The sequence below is a fragment of the Pristiophorus japonicus genome, chromosome 18 (genome assembly GCF_044704955.1).
Source record: "Pristiophorus japonicus isolate sPriJap1 chromosome 18, sPriJap1.hap1, whole genome shotgun sequence".
Taxonomy (NCBI): domain Eukaryota; kingdom Metazoa; phylum Chordata; class Chondrichthyes; family Pristiophoridae; genus Pristiophorus; species Pristiophorus japonicus.
The window spans coordinates 26686276-26709381 of record NC_091994.1 but is presented as its reverse complement, the minus strand read 5'-3'; the positions used below and the strand labels follow the sequence as shown (position 1 = coordinate 26709381).

At 42.5% G+C, this 23106-nt stretch overlaps 1 protein-coding gene across 1 annotated transcript in view; it reads right to left on the bottom strand.

Moving 5' to 3' along the window:
* LOC139229006 (unconventional myosin-Va-like) overlaps positions 1–22813 on the bottom strand; it is a 193154-nt gene extending 170341 nt beyond the window's left edge. The window contains exons 1-2 of the mRNA XM_070860669.1: positions 22787–22813; positions 6255–6365 (exon numbers count right to left, since the gene is read on the bottom strand). Of these exons, the coding sequence (XP_070716770.1) occupies positions 6255–6365; positions 22787–22813 (138 nt within the window). The remainder of the gene's footprint in view (positions 1–6254; positions 6366–22786) is intronic.
* Positions 22814–23106: the final 293 nt, after the last annotated feature.

Genomic DNA, 23106 nt, shown 5'->3' with positions numbered 1-23106 from the left:
CAGCTCTTTTCACAGCCTCTGGACAGCACAAAGCGTTTTACTGCCAATGTACTTTGAATTATTTATTTTTTTTTTTTTTTTAAAAACACCTCCATTCACAGGATGTGGATGCCACTGGCAAGGCCAGCATTTTTTTGCCCATCCCCAATTGCCCTCGAGAAGGTGGTGGTGAGCCGCCGCCTTGAATGCAACCGAGTGGCTTGCGAGGCCATTTCAGAGGGCAGTTAAGAGTCAACCGCATCCTGGGGGTCTGGAGTCACTTGTAGGCCAAATTGGGCAAGGGCAGCAGATTTCCTTCCATAAAAAGGACATTAGTGAACCAGATGGGTTTTTACAACAATCCGGTAGTTACATGGTCACCATTACTAACACCAGCTTTTATTCCAGATTTATTTAATTGAATTTAAATTCCCCAGCTGCAGTGGTGGGATTTGAACTCGCGTCTTCCGATCATTTGTCCAGCCTCTGGATTCCTAGTCCAGTATCACTATGCTACTGTACCCACTGTTGTAATGTTGGAAGTATGGCAGCCAATTTGCACACAGCAAACTTCCACAAACAGCAATGTGATGAACAGATAATCTGTGTGATGTTGGTTGAGGGATAAATATTGGCCAAGGTGAACTCCCCTGCTCTTCTTTGAATATTGCCATGTGATCTTTTACATTCACCCAAGGGAGCAGACAGGGACACGATTGAACGCGTCATCCAAAAGACAGCACCCTGAACAATGAAGCACTCCCTCAGTACCACACTGGGATTTTAGAATCCCCATTAGTCAATATGCTGCTTTCGATCAATGCAGGCATACAGAGCACACCAAAGCTCACATTTGGTTGGATAGGCACTTAAAGTGCAGTAACCTGCAGGGTTACGGATCTAGAGCTGGTAATTGGGATTAGACTAGATGACCTTTTGTTGGACGGCGCAGATATAATGGCAAGTACTGCAGGGAGGGAAATACAGCCAGGGTGATCTCCTGGACTAGTTTCGATCACCTGGATGGGTCGGAGAGGAATTTTCCCAGATTTTTTTCTCCCTAAATTGGCCTGGGTTTTTAGTCTGGTTTTTATGCCTCTCCCAGGAGATCACATGGCTCCGGTTGGGGTGGAGTGTAGAGTGTTTCAGTCGCAGTTATGAGGCGCAGACTGGTTGCTCTTTGCCTTTCCGTCATTGTTCATAGGTTTATATGTAACCTTTAGGGCTGCTGACCAAAGGCCGTGCGGCTCTTTGTCAGCCGGCGCGGACACGATGGGCTGAAATGGCCTCCTTCTGCGCTGTAGATTTGTGTGTTTCTTCTATGTTTCTATTTAGCATATTTTCTCATTCTGCTCACCCTCGCCTCCCTGGCCCCCAATTTTACCCATAACTAACCCATGAATTTTGGGTAAACTTCCCCATTATATAAAATCCAGGTCTATTGCGCATAGCACTTGAGAAGTTTATAAAAAGAATTCCAAAATCAATTTCGTGACAGCAGACAATGGCAACCTCAATTAGATATTGCAATTGTTTTCACAAAGCTTATTTATACAGAGCCTCACGTATGCCTCAAATCAAACTAGCTATTGCTTCAAGCACCTCTTTTGTAAGAGAAGTGGCATGAAGGAAAATGAAATTTGAATCAAAGCAAATTGAGTTCACAAGTGTAAGTGAACCATGCTCAATTCAAGAATGGAGCTTTAGAATATAAATGTTCACATTAAAAAAGCCAAGTAAGCCCTGCCATTGCTAGCATAATATTTCCTATTCCAGTCACTGACATGCACATTTGCCCAATTAATATCAAATAGCTGTTTGGGCTGCATCAGTTGAAATTTGGCGATATCTGCTTCACAGCAAAGACAAATAACTTTTTTTAAAGTTTTCATGCATCGCTCTGGCCCCAACATAAGCCACTTTTCAAAAGATGAAAAAGGACTATTGTCCAAGGCACACAAATTTTCAAAGCCAATTTTTACAACCAAATATTTTATCGGATTTTTGAAAGTCAAGTCTACTCTGGCAATCACGCACAGGGATCTTCCTATTTAAGAAGCTCAATATGGCCAAATAAAGTTTTATATGCCACCAAGCCATTTCCAGGGTAACCTTCAATCAGAGGAAATCAGCTTGCTAATTAAACACCAGTGACCTAGCGAATAAAAATATATATTTTATCAAATTCTAGTGTTTACCAATGAATTAATTAGGTTAATAGCTAACACTGTACATAGAATTCAATGTTATTTTTTGTTGCTTAGAATTATGAAAAATGTTCCCACAAGACAAATTATTTTTAATAGCAGTATCAATATCCACAAATGCAAACATTTGGAACAAAACTTCTGCATTGAACATTTCCCTACCATTACTTAAACATGCACAGCAACAAATGTAAAACCCCCACTAGAGGGCAGTGTGTAGTGCTACATATTTTCCAATGTAGCCATCGTTAAAAAGAAGTACAACAATTTCATAGAATATATTTTTTAGCCTCAAAAGGTCATCATTTGTCTTTTGACCAATACAACACACGTTCAAAATTTAACATTGGAAGGTCACTAATCTAACCTTCATGCTGATCCAACATGCAGAAATCCTAGACTTGGTTGAAATGTAAAATAGTTACTGCATTAACTGGTCCTGGAGCCTTATCGAACAACACACACACAATAAATATATACACACACTATATACACACACACACAAAATATATACACACATATACATACACATATATTCAAAATCTTGCATATAGAATGGATTTCCCATCCATAAATCTTACTGCAACTGTAATGCTTTTATAATGGAAAACTCGGGTTAGAATGGAAATTCTATAAACATTTACACGATGGGTCAGCCCTAAAACAGGCCGACATTTGATTGTAACCGTCGGCTGTCACACGTTGCTCAACCAAACTGAAAATAAATGAGTTTGACTTCCTCCTTCAGCAACCAAAATTTCAATATCCCCCAAATAATGTTTAAAAGAAATGAAAAATGAAAAACTACACACAACATTAGATGTACCTATAAAACTGTCTTTTGAAACCTTCATTTATGTTTTTACATCAAAGCCTCAGCCTGCCTCAAAAGTCTTAGGGCTAGAATTTCCCATCAGCCCGCCAGCATCCGATCGCCGCCCAAAAGAATTAAGACGGGGAAGATCATCACCAGTGAAAACTTCCCCCCGAAAAAATTTTTAATCTGTCAAGTGAAAAACATGGGCCTTGCACCCCCATTCTGGGCAAAAAAGTGCAATTTAGGGTCGATTGGGCGGTTCGTAAACAAAATGGGCGGAAAGTTAAATCAATAAAAATTTACCCCGAGGCTGCGGGTTGGGCCTAACACCAGAAAAATAATAATTTTTCAAAATAAATGAAAAAAAAACCCATTTCCAAGACACTTTGTGCCCAAATTTACCCCTCCCGTTTTTTCGGCGCACGTGATATACGCCGACTTCCTACAATCCAAATGGCGCCAAAAAGAGATGTCCCGGGATTCTGGCCCCTCTGCCGACTCTCCCAGGGCTTGGCACGGCAAGTCCATTGGGGGGCAGAGATAGGGCCCTGCGCCTAAAAGAGTTTTGGCAGCTGTCCACATGCACAGTAGAGCATTCGCACACGTGCAGTAGCTCCTCCCATGATTGTGATGATGCGTGCCTGCAGCGTGGGACCCAACATGTCCCGCCCCTATCCCGGGCCGAGTGGCCTGCCGCACAGGCCGGCCGCCGCCTTCCCGCGGAGAGGAGAGAAGTCCCGTCCCTCAGCTGGAGGTCACTCGGAGCAGTGCAGTGAAATCCCTCAGAGAGTGAGTCAGAGTTGGCCCGCTGACTTCCCGGGCAGAGTTATGAAGCTAGGACTTAAGTTTTATTTTTTTATTTATTTTTTATTTATTGTTGATGCTTTTTATGCTTCTTTAATTTTGTTGTGAAGGTGTTTAGTGCTTTGCAAGGTCCTCTCTGCTTCCCTTCACCCCCGCCACCAGCCCCATCTCTGGCTACCTGCGCTGATTTGTTAACGATCCACAAGGGTTTTATGTGCGACCACATACGCTGGCCTAAGTTAGTTTGGAGCAACTATTAGCTGTCCAAACGGACTTAAATGGCCAAAATGGGCGTAGGTGGCTGGTAATGCCCCCTTTTGAAACTAAACTAAAAAAAATCCTAACTACCTCACTTACACTGGTGCAAATTGAATATGCAGAATGGGGATTTTTAAGATACTCCAGAAAAATCAAGTTGCTCCAAAAAAAAAAAAAAAGGAGCAACTTCTGGCCAAAGTTGGGCCCAAAAAAACTAAATCGCAACACATTTTTAAAATAATTAGTAAAAAAAAAAAAATTACTAACCTTTTTCTTGAAGAGCTACTTACCTACCGCCCAGCTCCACTGATCCTCGTGGGCACTTTATTTATTTATTTATATTTAAAATTTTTAATTTATAAAAAAACGTACCTATCGGTCACCGCTCAGCCAAACATCGCGCCAGGGCGATCCCAGGACAGTGCACGCCAGCGGGCCGCTCCCCAGCGGTACCTCGAAACTGTCGGGGTAACTCGGGTAAGGAAATTTTCGCTCACCTGATTACCGCCCATAATGGCCAATACCACCCAGAAACCATTGGAAATTCCAGCGCTTGGTTTTGATTTGAGGTTTAAAAAAAAAATGTCCACTTAGGAGCTTGTAACCAGATCTGTGGATTAAGCATGTGCAAATTAAAGAATTTCCCAGCATGTAATCAGTGCATGCGTTGAAAGGTAGAAGGGTCCCATCCTCTTGAGGATTAAGTTTTTGATTCTCTGCCCAAAAAAAAAAGTTTTACACAAATTGAATTTTGTAAGATTTACTTTATGTAAATGAAGGCATTTAAAGACACTTTTCTATTATGATCTGCTCACAAACACCTGCAATTAGCAGCATTGATTGTGGGTTCTTTGTTTCCTAACAGATTGTTCATCAAGAATGGATTCCTTTACCGCCTTCCTTCTTATTGCCGAGAGCGGAGGTATAGAATCCCTGCCGAACCATTTGCTGCTCAAGGAAATGATCGAATCAAAAAAAAATTAATAAATCGCCCCAAAATATTCATCAGTAAGTCAGCAAACTCAACAACGATGCTCTAATGGATGAATATGCCACTTCTGATGCGTACACATCGGCAAAATGTGCACCCCAACCCATGGATTTACATCCAAGAACACAAAACAGGAACGGCTGAGCATTTTTTTTTGATATATAAACACTCAAGGGTGCAAAGGGGGTTGTCAACAGGTCAGGAGGAGACTTAAAGGTGGTAACACAGTAAGAGTTGGAGCCTTAAAGTTCAAACGATGTAAAGCAGCATTTTCCTGCTCCTCCTCATCTACAAGGCTATTGAACCTGCTCTTCCCCCACTCCTCAAAACCTCCAACTCACCATGAGCAAAGCCACAAGTGATCTGCTAGTATTTTTCAATTAGAAAGTGTGCTAACCATGCTTTTAACCAGATTTCTGCCTGGTAGGAATAGCAAAAAATTAAAGTACATAAGCAACTAATTGGCTTTAAACTAAGGCAGAATAGCAAGACCAGTTCTAAGCAAAAAGTAAGCTTCAAATCAGATTATCAGAAGGAATTTCATGCAGTGATGAGACTTTGAAACACAGCTGGATATTAGGCTGAGGAAGTTACAAAGATAATTGTCATTGGATCAAAGGAATAAAAAAAATGAACATTTCTGTAGCATCTTCATGACCTCAGGATGACCCAAAGTGCTTCATAATCAATTAAGTACTTTTTAGTAGTCACTATTGCAATGTAGGGAAACAGGACAGCCAATGTCATACAGCAAGGTCCCACAAACAGGGTAATGAGCAGACAACAGGATTTTGGTTGAGGATCATTTTTTAATGACGCTCTAAGACTCAATATCATATTGCACGGTGCGTTTATCCAGATTTGCAAGAGATGTATTTTTTAAAGACTGTGTTCAAATGTAACCTATTACTTGATCTTTAACTATTGTAGTTAGAAGACAAGACATTATAAATACACACCTGAGAAGTTATGCTTTGATGTTTGAAGATGATATTTTAACATTCATCAAAAGACCTGAGCAAGCCATTCAGAAAGAGTAATCAGACCAGAATCCTTTGCTACACAATTTCTCTTCCATGTATTCAATATTACAAACACCTGATAGAAAGCATGAAATACAGAAATCTGAAACAAATCTGCAACATTTGTTGCTGCAAACCCCAAGGGAGTCACGATATTGTGCACTGCTTAAACTTACAGTTCCATCTTCCAGTTTAAGGTAAAGGATGTGGTCCTCTTCCTTGTAATCCTTTGTTACTTCCGCTGATTTCCACACCTCCTTGGGGTCAGGAATCCATACTTTGGTCGACTAACACAAACAAAAGTAGACACTGTCAGAGTACATTTTTGAAAAAAAAAGTTTCACCAGAGAGATCATGTGCAATTTAAGTACAGGTATATACTACTTTGAGGCAAAACCAACAGTGAATGATTTGATTAACACTACTTTGATCACACTTTCTCCCTACTCCAATCTCACAAACTGTACCGCCACCATCTCTCTACTGCATATATATGCCAACCTGCAGAACGCAGAAGCTGACCAACTGCCTCAGAAATCTGACAGCCTCAAAAGCTGAACTTGTCATCAGCCTTGGCTCAATGGTAGCATGCTCAAACTCACAGATTGTTGTTGATTTAAGTCCCAAATCGAGAAACATATCTAGGCTGACATCAGTGCAGTACTGGGGGAATGCTGCATACACATTATGCATAACACAAACACACGAGCCTGCCCTAGGTCATAATTTACACACAATTTAGATGCCTAGGATAGATTTTTCCCAAGATACCATACATTACTCATTTCAGTGCTTTTTTTAAAAAAAAAAGAGCTGGTTAATACTACAGTGGTACAAGACAGTACAGCTCAGACTTGGCCTAATGGAACTCAGTAGAATGTAATTATGCACCCGATTTGGCCTTCCCATTCATATCAATTTTAGCCCTAGGTTTTTGCAAATTCCAGCTAAACTGTTACCTTCTCCCTCTATTCAACGCCTCCCCCTCCCTCAATGACTCATACTTTAATATTCCCACTGGGACTTTTTTTTGTTGCAATGCATTCATTTGCTTTTATTTTGCTCCATGAAATCTGTTACCCATTATTTTGCACAGCAGAGGTTTAACATTTACACAAAATGACCCTGAAGAAAAAAAAAATAATCGAAACTCAGCTACGAGCAAAACCGCTAGAGACTTTCAGTTTGAGGTGATCATCATTAACTACTTGTGTACCAGGATGACACTTGGGAGTTTACTGGTCACAAGTCTACTCAGTGCAGTACATCGGCTTTCAACTAGGGTCCAAAAGTTGACCCAAAGGATTGCAAGACTAACAGAATTATGCCCATTTGAGCCAAGCGTTCCTTTATGTATTTGTTGACTCACTAGCCCATGCTTTCTGTAGCCAACACTAATAATGTTTTCTGCGATATCATAGTTTCCTTTGGATAGATTCCATGCTTTCAAAAAGCTACATTTAGCAGTTCCAAGAGCATGCCAGTATTTACAGGGAGCCCCTAAAGTGAAGTCTAAAAAGGAAGAGTGCATCAGGAGTTCAGTGAAAAGCAGAATATGGCACCTGCATGTATTAAAGGTGCTGCTGTATGAATAAAAATAGCTATCACACAAGACAAATTATGTTCAAGGGCAATGATTAAGACAAGTCATTTTGCACAGAGATCCCACAACAGTAATAAGATAAATAACCAGTTATTATTTTTAAGAAATATTGGCCCAGAAATCAGACCACCACCCAGACACAAGAACTCTGAATACTGCAGGATCAGATGTCCATTTCAATAGAAGGCAGGCTTCACTTTAATGTTGCATCTAAATGATGGCACCTCCCAACAATGCACTACCAGCGAGTCAATCTAGATTATGTTCTCCAGGCCTGGAATGGAGTTTGACTTTACAATTTTGAGACTCAACCACAATACTGAGCATCACATTTTTAAACATTTATTCCTTTGAAAAATACTGTACCACAGTTGAAGTGTGTGTGGGAGTGTAGTGCAAATTGGCAACCACCACAGAGAACCTAGCTGTGTTTCCATGACAACTGAATCCCAATCAAAGCAGCACAAGTTAACAGAACAGAGGCTAAAGAGCAATGCTATTTTTGTATTTATTTCAGATTAACTTCTGGTACCACCTGCTTGCAATTTCTTTATAAACGATGCTAAGTGTATGATCTCTCTTTTCCTACTAGTGTTTTTTTTCCCCAAATTCAACTGAGTGACTTCAGGTCAACAAACATCTACACAAAATAGTACGATGGCAAGGGTGGTACATTGCACGAACTTCTCAGAGTTATTGTCCTTGGATGCTGTTGCTGTGCAAAGGGAACAGAAAGGAAATGCCCAAGTGGAGGGTTAGGTACCTCTCTTTGGGGGAAAAATATTCAGAATTGAGCTTTGCAAACCTGAACTCAGAGATAAAGTCCAGCCTCCAGCATATCCTTTAGATTGGTTTATCCAAAATATGAAGCAACATACTATTTAAGAGCACAAGAACTTAAGAATTAGGAGCAAAAGTAGTTCACAAGGCCCCTCGTGCCTGCTCCATCAATAAGATCAAGGCTGATCTTTCTAGAGTCCAAAAATCCCTCAGCCTTGAATATACTCAACAACTGAGCATCCAAACTGTTTGAGGCAGAGAATTCCAAACTCTAAGTGAGGAAATTCCTCCTCAGTTCAGTCTTAAATGGCCAACCCCTTATCCTGAGACTATGCCTCTCAGCATCTACCCTGTCAATCCCCCTCAGAATATTATGTTTCAATGCGATCATCTCTCATTCCCCTAAACACCCGAGAATATAGGCCCAATCTACTTAATCTCTCCTCATAGGACAACCCCCTCATCCCAGGAATCAAGCTAGTGAACATTGCACCGCCCATAAGGCAAGTACATCCTTCTTTAGATAAGGAAACCAAAACTGTGCACAGTGCTCCAGGTCTCACCAAAGCCCTGTACAATTGTAGTTAGACTTCCTTACTCTTGCATTCCAACCCTCTAGCAATAAAGGCCAACATGCTATTTGCCTTAAGTGCTTACTAACTCTTTGTACTAGAACATCCAAATCGCTCTGAACATCAACATTTATTAGTTTCTCACATTTAAAAAAATTCTGTTTATCTATTCTTCCTCCCAAAGTGAATAACCTCACATTTCCCCACATTATATCCATTTGCCAGCTTATTGCCCCACTCACTTAACCGGTCTATATCCCTTTACAGGCTTTGTGTCCTCCTCACAGCTTACTTTCCTACCTAGCTTTGTATTGTCAGCAAACTTGGATACATTGCACTAATATAGATTGTAAATAGCTGAGGCCCAAGCACTGAACCTTGCGGCACCCACTAGTTACAGCCTGCCAATCTGAAACTGACCCATTTATCCCTACTTTGTTTTCTGTCCATTAACCAATCCTCTATCCACGCTATAACAACAGGAAATGCTGGAAATACTCAGGTCAGGCAGCATCTGTGGAGAGCGAAACAGAGTTAACGTTTCAGGTTATGACCCTTCGTCAGAACTATCCATGCGAGTACATTTACCCCCCCACGTGACCTTATCTTGCATAATCACCTTATGTGACACCTTATCGAATGCCTTTTGGAAATCCAAATATACTACATCCACTGGTTCCCCTTTATCTACCCTGCTATTTACACCTTCTAAAAAGTCATAAATTTGTCAAACATGATTTCCCTTTCATAATATGATTCGGCAGAGTCAACATGGTTTTATAATTTAAGTACCCTGTTACCACTTCCTTAATAATGGATTCCAGGATTTTCCCAACGACTGATTGCATCCTAACTGGCCTGTTAAGAAATGAGGGAGAGAGAAAACGGGGAACTTGAGTAGCAGGGTTTCATTTGTTACCTTCCAATCTGCTGGGACCATTCTAGAATCTCGGGAATTCTGGACGATCACAACCAATGCAGTCACTAAACCTGCAGCTGCCTATTTCAGAACCCAGGGTTGTAGAATTGAAAGTAACTAATTTTACAACTACTTGTGGCTACAAAATGTTGTGAAAACTTGTGTTAAAAATGAAACTTACCTCTCCTTGTTTAAAATCCAAGGGGCAGGTTTCTGCTTTGGGCGTAAATCAGGAAATTGGGTGCAAATTGTGCTAGTTTTTTTAAAAAAAAACAGTTCAAGTCTCCGCCAAAATCCATTTGCTTAAACACAAATGTAAAATCTTCCACAACCAGCTCAGTCAGCGTAATAGAACAAGTTTGTTTTTCCTTTCAATTAAAAAATATTCATTGCTGTATTTAACAATGGTAACCCGGTGCAGTTTTATTAATATAGCTGAAAATGGTTTTCACAAAAAAATAAGCATTTAAGTAAGAGATTCCAGTCCACCACCTGTGAGTAACCTGATTTTAAAATCACTGAAAATGTCTTTTAAAACAAAATATACTGAACCATTTGCTAGTTTCACTGGTGTACAGTAGTCAGTTGAATAAATAAAATATTTTTGATATGCAAAAACGAAGGTGCTGTGCGCCGAAGACGGTGAGTTCAATTTGAAGACCTTCCTCGAACGGCCGCAAGAGACAAAAACTCACCATTTCGATCCGGGGGGGGGGGGGGGGGGGGGGGGGGGGGGAGGGAAAGAGAAAGAGACCAGGTTTTTTTGGGGGGGGGACATGGGGGCCTCCGGCAAAAATGATTTTTAAACCAGCGTTAAAGATTGTGGAGACTCAATTACACTTGGGTTCGATCAATTTCACCCAGATTGTGCTGATAAAACGAGCGAAAACTGGACCCGTCAGTCTTTTAGATGTGAACCTTAAACAAAAATTAACATTTTCTTGCATCACTCAGCTTGTGGATTCATTTTAAAAATGGACAATTTTGGTAGAGGTAAAAGGTTTGACAGCATGGAAAAGCAAATTGGTGAATTACAAAGAAATATTCTACAAGTGCTACTATATTAAATGAACAACTTCATGATGTGCACTGAATGGCTATTGTTGTCCCTGCTTATATTGGTGGCAGCGGACTATACACACACACACACACACACACACACATCTGGTGCTTTAGTCTGTAGAACACGACTAGTCTACATTAACTTGTGAATACTTGTATTGCATGTCATTTTGCACTTAATAGGTGGAAGTGCAGAAACTAGTTTGTCTAGAATTTGACACAGGAACAGTTGTCCAAATGGTGAATCATAATTACTGCTTAAATGGAACCAGTAAAAAAAGGTGGTCGAGCTACTGTGTTTGGATTGCATTAACACTTACCACCTTAAAACTAAAATCAAATGCAAGATGTATTTCTACATCATATGCTTAGGACAGTGAAATAAAATGTGATTTTAATCAACATAAAAGTTCAATTTACTGCCTGTCCAGTGTAAAGTTAATAACATGGTAATATACCTTAAATAATTTCAGGTTTCCTACAGTAATTTTTAACTCACAATTAACACCTGAGCGGGCGGGGGTGGGGAACATTTGCACCCAAAAAGTTGGAGAGAAGGCTACAAGGGATGTCCAAAACAGCGGTGTGAAATTTTTGTGTCACAAATGACTGGAAGTGATGACAGCAGGACAATGGAGCATCTGAGACATGGTGAATAATGGGACCAACCGTATCTCCTTAACCAAGAAAATTTAAGGATAGGGGAAAAAGCAGGAGCCGCAGAGAAGGAAATATGGTGAATTAAAGTCAAATTAGGTACAGAAAACAAGGGGGAAATAAAGATTGGATTGAGAGCAAAAGAAGGAAGAAAACGAACACATTAAACATTTGATTTTTCTTTTAAATCTCTGAAGGACAATTTATTACTTGTCGGAATGAGATTCCCTTTTTGAACTGGAGAAGTTGAGGAACATAAATCTCATTGTTAAGAGTCCTTCTGCTGTCAAGTACTAGCCCCAACTGTCTGCAGCAAGTTTAATCTGTATTTACTGTGCAAATGCAGCTATTCCTTGAAACTCTGGGGGCAGGGTTTGACAGCAACTTCCCATTTTTGAGGAGCTAATAGCGGAGCAGCACAAATCATCCAGCAACTTGTGATCATTCTTAACTCGTGGGGCATTTCCTCACCACAAAATTGCTGTTATTTACATATCAGTGTACACACTAAACGTGCCCCTACTTACCCACAAAATTTTGGGCGTTAACTTGTTTCTTTCCTCAAATATATCTACAACAGTACTTTGTTACCAAAATATAATTAATTTTTAATATCAGGACCTCCCTCCAAACAATTCAGTGGAAACTTTTTTTTTATATAAACGCAACTGATATGACCATTTCAAGAAGACATGCTCTTTTTTCACTCATGAGTTTTCTTTTCAACAGTGTCTGTGTTCAGCTCTTTGTACTTACTGACCATATTTGCAGAAGATCAGAGTTTAATTGCTATTCAGGTAGATCCGAACTTTAAATAAATAAAGCAAGGCAAAGTCAAAGTGTGATGGGCAAAGTTAATTAAGAAGCTGCAGACATTCTGAATCTGGTATTTTTTTGTTCTTGAACAATTTTTTCTATATATTCCAAAATGACTGCCTCAAATGGTCACGTGAGAAAAATGGATGAGTTAGCAAAAGACAAAAACTACACTTTAGTCAGTCTGGATTAGGGGATAGTATTAAATCGGTCAGATGATTGTGGGTTCAAGCCCCACTCTAGGACTTGAGCATTGTCTGAGACGCTGTCCTTCAGATGGGATATTAAACAAACAGAGGCCCCATCTGCCTGTTGAAGTGGACATAAATATCCCATGACACTATTCCAAGAGCACCAAGGAAGTTCTCCTAGCATCCTGGCCATCATTTATCCCTCAACCAGCACAAGAACAGATTAATCTTGTGGTGATTGAAAACAGAGAAAGACCAAAGTGCCTTTGGCCCCTTCTCAGCATGATCGCAGAGCACTGTGTCCTGTCTATCCTCTCGGGTAGTTATAAAAGACCCATGGTACCATCCAGAGTAGAGCAAGAAAGTTCTGGTGTGTGTTCTGGTCAACATTTATCCCTCAACCAATGCCGCCAAGACAGATTATCTGGTCATTTATGGGACCCTGTTGCGCACAAATTTTTCCCTACATTACAGTGACTACACTTCAATAATGATTTAATTAGCTGTGAAGTGCTTTGGCTGTTCTATGCTCATGAAAGGCACCATACAAATGCAAGTTCTTTCTTTCAAGTAATCCCAATTGAACCATAGAAATAAGCAATACTTTACCATACTGTGGAATAAAGCAAGGAAATAGTTGGCCATTCTGTTGGAAGTCACACATGCCAGGTCTCAGGCTTTGTGGTTACTAATATTCATCATCGCTGAGTACCTTGGCCACTCACTCACAGCACAGAAGCAGTCAGCCACTTTGACGACACACTCTTCTGTCTCAGGGACAGCACTGTGTCCAAAATTGGAAATTGCTCCCTTCTTGAAAAGCATTACTAGCCAGTGACTCAAGGTGTCCCCAAGAACACTGACTGATGCAATTGAAGCACAAATGGAATGCCAGGTTTAAACGGATTGCTGTGCCTGCCTCATTATATCTCAAGTGCAATTTTTGCCAAACCATCACAATTTGACTGCAAAGTGATTCAATTAGTTTCCTTGCTCATTTATGTCAAATCAATAATTGTCATCTTGTATAAAATCACTTGACTGCAAAACTGCCTCCAAAGACAGTATTAAAATATTTATTTCTGGTATAAACTCAATAATCATGGATAGCACATGATGAGATTACTCATTAATACCAATAGAATGCACTATTAGGTCCGATGTTGTAACCTAGACTTCAAATCTCCATTAATGTTTAATATAATGCAAACCAATTTTCTTTGCAAGACACAGATTGTGATCTTTTCATTGCTACTCTGCAGTTAAAAAGATCTTGTGCTGCTTTACACAAGTGGGACATTTACATCTGTACTGAAGACATTTACTTGGGACACACTCAAATATTAGAAACAGAAAAACATTATTTCACCTAAAAATTAAATCTGATTTCTTTTTAAACTTTAAAAAAAATATCAGCCCACATTTTGCTGTCAGCAACAAACGAACGGTGTTCGCTGTTCCTTACACTTGCCCACATACATTCTATGGGTTTTTGCACTGGGACTTGCGGTAATTAGAAATCCAAAACAGTGTTGTGCCTGTTAAAGGATCTGGGATTGGGACCCATGTGATCAGAGCAAGCAACGAGGAGTCTCCTCTACCAGATTGAAAAATCCTTGCTGAGATGTGGCCTGGATTTGAGCAAAAACGTAAGCGATGTGTGAAAATTACAGTTTTTGCTGAGTTACCAATTTAAGACCTAACTTTCGGCCTTTAGGGTTGCAAAGCGAGGCGTCGCACAATTATTCGCGGCGCAAAAGATCCTTGCCAACTTTAGTGCAGGGCAGGGAGCACTGCGAGGCGCGCCTTGGGAGTTGGCGGGGGTGGGGGGGGGGGGATTCCAAAAAACTTTACCAAGACCCTTAATAAAATCACTAAAAAAAAACCTTTAACTTACCTTTTTTCAGATTTTCTAACTTGCCGCTGCTGGCAGGTCTACACCGCTAGATTTTACCTGTCTGTTCAGGGCGCGGCGTACCGGTCTGGTGAGTGCCGAAACTCTGACGGTAACGCAATGAGAGTCATTACATGTCTGGCGCAGCTCTCCCCGGCGGTACTTCCAAGCGCCACTGCAGCAAGGAACTGAGGGTCGCGACTGGGCTTTCGCCGCAGAGCGTCTAAACGTGGCGAAAACCCGGTCGCAAAACACCCAAAAATCCAGCCGACAAAGTCTAAACCAGGAAGTGCAAGTTAGAATGTGAGCGAGCGCGTGCGAGAGCAAGAGAGGCAACAACTTGTAATAATATATAACGTTTAAAAAAATTTTAATCTGCAATAATTAAGATCTGAGACTCCCAATTTTCAGTGCCAGAGAGGTTATTTGGCAGAAATTAAGACTTATTACATCATTAAAAATTCACTTTAACTTGAATGTACAAGTCCCAACTTTCATGGCAACTCGGAAAGCAACTGCCCGATTTCCATGTTTAACTGTAAACGTGCTGTTGCTGGCTAATTTACTCAACAGTGAACGCCATGATTCTTACCAGTGGGGCACTGTCTACCTATCCCTTTTCTCCAGAAGAACTTTATTTTCTCTTGAATTCATGTATGTTTGCTTCAATAGCCAAGAAAGATATTCTGGGCTTATCACAGTTCAAAAGAAAGTGGATTCCAAAGAGAGACATGCAGCAGAGGACTGCAGCCCAACAGCCCCTTTCGTTGCCCAATTCAGATGAAGCAATGAACAACAAGCCTATTGAGACATAGAAACAGGCTAGATGGTAGAATGATTTTAGCAGGACCAAAGTTTGGGATGGGCAGGTTTACAGATCAGTTAAGAAACCCAAAGCTGACTAAAATACTGGTCACGATCTTAGCCTCCAGACTAGATAGTCATGCATGGGCTGGTCCACACAGACTTTATACAGTGCCACCCATCATAGAACACAAGGTGACTAATGTGGTGCATCACCCAATTGCACCAACACACCTGCCCTTGCATTCTTGAATGCAAAAAAGGCATTTTGTCTCAAGTGGAAATTCCTGGGCGGCACTCCAGAACAGGTTTTGGCAAAACAGTCAAGAGTTAGATTACAATTCAGTTTTTGCACCTCAGTGTGCACCTTTGGGCTCAGTTCCCCTACATTCCCACTGAATCAGGGGACCACACAAGGATACTTACTTTCCTTTCCCATTTGACTTGACCACATAACAAACAGGTGAATAGGCATCACAAGGACTGCAGCAGTTCAAGGCGTTGGCTCACCACCACCTTCTCAAGGGCAATTAGAGATGGGCAATAAATGCTGGCCTTGCCAGCGATGCCCACATCCCAGAAGAAAGAATAATCCAGGCTTTCATACACAGTACAGACTGGAGGCAATGAACATGAAATATCCTTAGATGCTTTTGGAGATACAGCTATGTGTAACCAACCCAACCACATCTTGGCAAGTGTTTCCGAAACAAAAAATTTGGATGAATCTCTGGTTACAAACTCAACTACACGAGAGCAGAAGGCATGTCCGTCACACAGGAGGTTTTCCATACAGATACTGTAATTCTGTCCCTTTGCATTATGCCAAAACTGATTACCCCTATGCAAAATGAAAGTCCATCCAATGTACCATCCACCTTCACTGACCTAACCGGATGGAACAACCTGCCCTTCACTCTTGGCTAGGGTGAACAATAAAGATGCACATTCTCCCTGTAGTGTATGAAGTGATACAATGAACTCCGTACTGTGAGCCAGTCACTAGGTGCAACTTGGTCAGTCTTTAATGGCTTCCAGAAGTGAAGATATAAAAAGGTGAAGTGCAGGTTATATACTGGGCCCAGCATGAGTGTACGTATGACCATAGGACCTCTAACGGTAGGACCCCCTGGTGGTGGGCAGACCTTATGTACATACATTACACTCCCATGTATTTTTTTACCTACTTCAGATGCTGTGGGATGAAGAATCCTCGCACGTCATGGCTGTCGGCCAGCTGCTGGAGCTCCTGTGCTTTCTCCACCCACTATCTATTCTTTAGGTTGCAGGTTTTTTGTTGGACCTCTGCCTTCAGGCGCCTGTAGAACTGCTTTGCTGCTCATGAATTGGGTTGCTGCTTTAAGTTCAGAAATGCTTTGTGCTTGCAGTTTATTAGCTCCTGGATCTCCTGGTCACTCTCATCAAACCAGTCCTGGTGTTTCCTGGTTGAGTGACCGAGTGTCTCTTTGCAGGCGCTGGTTATGGTGGCCTGGAGACAGACCAAGCGCTGTGGGCACTCTGCGTCTCAGGGTCATCGAGGGTCGCCAGGTTAGCAGTGAGGCGCTGACTGTATAGGGCTCTCTTAATTGAGTCTGAGTGCCCCGGCATTGATTTTTTTTGTGGCACTGCTTCTGCTGCCGTCGCCGCTTTGGGGCTATATTAAATGTTGAAGACAGAACGGATTAGGTGGTGGTCCGTCCAGCAGTCGTCGGCACCAGTCATGGCACAGGTGATGCGCATGTCCTTGCGGTCCCTCGCTCAAACTATGACGTAGTCGAGCAGGTGCCAGTGCTTGGAGTTAGGGTGTTGCCACGATGTCTTGTACTTGTCCCTCTGGCGGAACAAGGTGTTGGTGATGACGAGGTCGCGTAATAGGCAGTGTCAGGAGCAGAGTACCGCTGGAGTTGGTTTTCCCTACCCCCCCCTGTCGATCATATCTCCCCAGATGTCCGTCCTTACCAATTCTGGCGTTGAAGTCACCGAGAAGGATCAGTTTGTTGTCCGTAGGGACTCAGGACAGGAATTGTTCGAGGCTGGAATAGAATTCTTTTTTGGCCTCATCTGTTGTGTCGAGTGTTTGGGCGTACGCACTGATGACTGTGGCACACTGGTCCCGGAAATAGGGTGAATCGGAGAGTCATGAGACATTCGTTAATCCCACAGGGAGAGTTTGTGAAGCGGCTGACCAGCTCGCTTGGTGGCAAAACCAACTCCATGGAGGCGGCGTTCTTCTTCTGGTTTGCCTTTCCAGAAAAAGGTGTAACCTCCATCCACCTTGTTCTTTGAGCTGGCCTTCCCCTGCCCACCGGGTCTCACTTAGGGCAGCGATGTCAACAAAGTTTGTGGGTTGCCGGGCAATGAGGCATTCCGGTCTGTCGCTGTTGGGGTTGTCCATGAGGGTCCTGAACTTCATTTTGAAGAGTGGAAGATGCCTGTGTGAGAGTTCTTTTAACGTGGAGTGGCCTTTGCACACCAGCTACCACACAGGCTCAGCAGAGCAAGGTTTTAGTCCAGTGGCAAGGGGGTCCGAGACGACTGGAAACCAGGCACTGCTGTATGGGGCTGGTTGCCTACAGTGGGATGGGAGCCGTAAGCTCGGTGCTGAGCAGCGCCCTTCGGTAAGATGGCGAGAAATTCGAGGCGTGGGAAATGGGGGGGGGGGAAAAAAAGAGAAAAAGAGATTTGAGGAAATGCTTCCCTCTCATAGGTATCAACTCCTGACTGAGGGCAGGCATTGGGATAACCAGATGTCCACTACGTGAAAGGAGGTCAGAGTGGCCACAGCCATTGTGCACAGCACGTGCTCGACAGAGGCTCCACAGTTGAGTGGGACCAGCGGCCGAGGGGAGGCCCGAGCGGGAGGACGAAGTGAAGTTGGGGCCCAAACCTGGGCTCGGAGCTGGTCAGAGGCTCACTGCTGATGGTGACTGGGTGGAGCAGCTGAGTCGGCCCCGTCCAGTGGGGAGTGAAAATCCAGTTATTATACCACACCTACACACCACTCCACAAATTCCACTTCCATAGCAGACAACTGCTATAGCCAGAAGGACACTATCCTGTCGGGAACAGTAGCATAGTGGTTAAATTATGGAACTAGTAATCCAGAGGTCTGGACTAATAATCCAGAGACGCCAGTTCAAATCCCACCTCTGTAGCTGTGGAATTTTAATTCAGTTAAATTAATAAAATAAAATCTGGAATAAAAAGCTAGTGCCAGTAATGGTGACCTTGAAACTACTAGATTGTCGTAAAAGTCCATCTGGTTCACTCATGTCCTTTAGGGAAGGAAACCTGCCACCCTTACCTGGTCTGGCCTATACGTGACTCCAGACCCACAGCAATGTGGTTGACTATTAACTAACTGCCCTAGCAAGTCACTCAGTTGTAACAAGCCACTACAGAAAATAATAGCAGGGTGGCCCTGGGAGTCCTCAACATTGGAGACTTCATGGGATCTGGAGTCAATGGCTTCAGGTCAAGCATGAGCAAGGAAACCTATTGCTGATTACCATCTACTGCCCTCGCTTATGTTATATCTTGAATAAAGTGTCAGACTAGATACTGCAAGCTCAAAGTAAGGTGTGACCGTAGTCCTTTATTACAGATCTCAGAGTGCCTCTCCAGCCTGTGATGCCTCCTTATATATACACACAGGTGCTCCCAAGGGATAAGCCCTCTGATGGTTAGACATGGTATTTACAGATTTACATACATAATAGCTTACCTGATGAATCAGTACTTCTCCATGTTGAACACCACTTGGAAGAATCACTGAGGGCATGGAATATACTCTGGGGTGGGACTTCACTGTCCATCACCAAGAGTGGCAGCAGGTGAAGAAAGAAAAATCTGCTTGATCTCATCCTCACCAATCTACCTGTCGCAGATGCATCTGTCCACGACAGCATTGAACACCGCACAGCCATTGTGGAGACAAAGTCGTCTTCGCACTGAAGACGACCTCCATTGTGTTGTGTGGCGGTATCACCATGCTAAATCGGATAGATTTTGAATAGATCTAGCAGCTCAAAACTGGGCATCCATGAGACACTGTGGACCATCACAGAATTTTATTCCATCACAATCTGTAACCTCATGGCCCGGCATATCCCTCACTCTACCATTACCATCAAGCCAGGGGACCAACCCTGGTCCAATGAGGTGTGCACAAGAGCATGCCAGGAGCAGCACCAGGTGTACCAAAAAATGAGGTACCAATCTGGGGGAAGCTGCAACACAGGACTACATGCATGCTAAGCAGTGGAAGCAGCATGCTATTGACAGAGCTAAGCAATCCCACAATCAACAGATCACATCAAAGCTCTGCAGTCCTGCCACATCCAGTTATGAATGGTGGTGGACCATTAAACAACTAATGGGAGGAGGAAACTCCATGAATATCCCCATCCTCAATGATGATGGCGGAGCCCAGCACGCAATGCAAAAGACAAGGCTGAAGCATTTGCAACCATCCGGAGGTGCCCACCATCACAGAAGTCAGTAATCAGCCAATTCGATTCACTCCACATGATATCAAGCAGCGGCTGAGCGCACTGGATACAGCAAAGGCTATGGATAACATCCCGGTTGTCATGCTGAAGACTTGTGCTCCAGAACGAGCCGCACCACGAGCTAAGCTGTTCCAGTACAGCTACAGTACTGCCATCCCCGTGACAATGCTCAGGTATGTCCGGTCGACAAAAAGCAGGAAAAATCCAATCTGGCCAATTACTGCCCCATCCGTCTACTCTCAATCAGTAATGTGATAGAAGGAGTCATCGATAGTGTTATCAAGTGGCACTTACCAATAACCTGCTCACCAATGTTCAGTTTGGAATCTGCCAAAACCACATTATAGCCTTGGTCCAAACATGGACAAAAGCACTAAATTCCAGAGTTGAGGCGAGAATGACAGTCAAATGTTGCCTTGATGTCAAGGACAAAGTGTGGCATCAAGGAGCCCTTGTAAAATTGAAGTTAATGGGAATCAAGAGGAAAATTCTCCACTGGCTGAAGTTATACCTAGCACAAAGGAAGATAGTTGTGGGTGTTGGAGATCAATCAACCCAGCCCCAGGAGATCGCTGCAAGTGTTCCTCAGGGCAGTGTCCTAGGCCCAACCATCTTCAGCTGCTTCATCAATGATCTTCCCTCCATCATGTTAGAAGTGGGGATGTTCACTTATGATTGCAACTCCTCAGAAAATGCAGTCCATGCCCACATGTAGCAAGACCTGGACTATATTCAGGCTTGAGCTGATAAGTGGCAAGTAGCATTCATGACAAGTGCCAGGCAATGACCATCTCCAACAAGTGAGAGTCACCCCTTGATATTCAACGGTATTACTATCGCCGAATCCCTCCACCATCAACATTCTGGGGGTCACCATTGACCAGAAACTTAACTGGACGAGCCACATAAATACCATAGCAACAATGCAGGTCAGAGGCTGGGTATTCTGCAGCAAGTGACTCACCTCCAGACTCCCCAAAGCCTTTCCACCATCGACAAGGCACAAGTCAGGAGTGTAATGGAATGCTCTCCACTTGCCTGGATGAGTGCAGCTCCAACAACACCATCCAAGATAAAGCAGCCTGCTTGATTGGCACCCCATTCAACATTCACTCCCTCCACCACTGGTACACCATAGCTGCAGTGTGTACCATCTACAAGATGCACTGCAGCAAATCGTCAAGGCATCTTTGACTACACCTCCCAAACCCATGACCTTTACCACGTAGAAGGACAAGGGCAGCAGGCACATGGGAGCACCATCACCTGCAAGTTCCCCTCCAAGTTACACACTATCCCGACTTGGAAATATATCGTCGTTCCTTCATCGTCGCGGGGTCAAAATCCTGGAACTCCCTCCTTAACAGCATTGTGGGAGATCCTTCACCACAAGGACTGCAGTGGTTCAAGGCGGCGGCTTATCACCACCTTCAAGGGCAGTAGATACTGTCCTTGCCAGTGACGTCCACAATATATATTCTGGAGATTCCAAAAAGGTCCTAGGAACATAACCAGTCTCAATTGTGCAGGACCCAGTAACGTGCTTGCCTCGCAGATAGAAAAGGCTGCTCAATGAGCAGCTAGCTTGACTTTTATTACTAACATGATGATGCATTCCTCCCACCCAACAAATGTGTGGCTGAAACACACTATTTACTAAGTCAGAACAAGTGATCTTTGGTCTCTGCCTAGAAGTGGGAAAATATCAGATAGTCTGGATGGAGCTCATTCTTGTTGGCCCACTCAATACGCAACCCACCCATCTTTTTGCCATAAGCACCGCCAACCCCAGCCAACATAACCACCAACAAGCAGGGCCCTGCCCCACAAACCCCCAGAGCCAATCAAACTGCCTCAACCCCCAATCTGCAAATGTTCCCAGTACATTCCTCCTACAGGCACCATACCATGCAACAACATCACAAACTATTGATGGGAATCTACACTCAAATGTGTACTTTTACACTTAAATATACAATGAGTGTGTCTTTAATCATACAATGGCTCATGAAGTATGCACCATGTACACCTTTTAAGTATAATAACTTCATAAAATCTTTGTATGCATATATCCTAGTAAAATAAAATGTACCAAGAGCCTAGTATTTTTTATGAACATATAAAAATCTGACAATTAAGCTACAATGTGTCTGCCACTGCCCGACAACAGGAGACCATATGATGATGGGCAAAGACATTTTCTTGGGCAAATTTCCATTTCAGCTGATGGACACCAACAGTGCTTCCTATTGTTTACAAGCTACAATAACATACAAAAATAATCTTATTTTTCTTCAAGTGGAACACTTAAACACATCCAGCCATTGTTTCCTAATCACACCCCAAATTACTATTATATTCACATCAATTGGCTTTAAATGGCATTGGTCCACGATAAAATACATTAAAGGCGCTATATAAATGCAAGTTGTTGTTGTACATATCGGACACTGATATTTGATTAACTCTTAAAACGACATTCCTAGACACTGATATTTGATTAACTCTTAAAACGGCATTCCCATGACTGTCCTTGGACAACGGTACCATCAGCTTTAATTTCAATACAACTTTCACTCACTTTCCCAAACTCCAAAATTTTACATTTTGTTGCATGAATTCTTTTAACAGGTGATGTGAAAATTGAGTTTAGGAGTAAATAGACTATTCCAAACATTTTAAACTACTTGTTTCAAATTATACATTAAAGTCCAAAATCTATTGCCATTAATGTAACTTTATTCACGTACAATAACCAAAAACACTTCTTTTAAATACAAAACTCCCTCTGTACAGGTATACAAATCCTTAAAAGTTCCGCAGTTAGAAAGCATCAATTATATTAGTATTATGACTAAACACTTTTTATTGCTTAATAAAACTTATTGGCTGGACATACCTTGGTGTAAAGTTCAGCCACAGACATTTTGCTCCTACAGAGAAATCCGCTTCTTCTGAAACACACACTCCCTAAAAATGCGTTTGGGAAAGTTTTTGTTATTGTTAAAGTGCGAGCTCTTCCACATCTGCCTGAGGCTGCTCGGCACCGACCTTCGCCCGGACAGCACTAACTTTCTGCACGTGACCGCAAGCCGCACAAACACCTGCACTCAATCTCTGAGGAAGGATCCTCAGTCAGCCCACAACAAGCTCTTTATCATTGGGTGAGGGCAGCCAGCATTACTTTAAACACGGTGTGCCATTGCAATGCCGCCATAT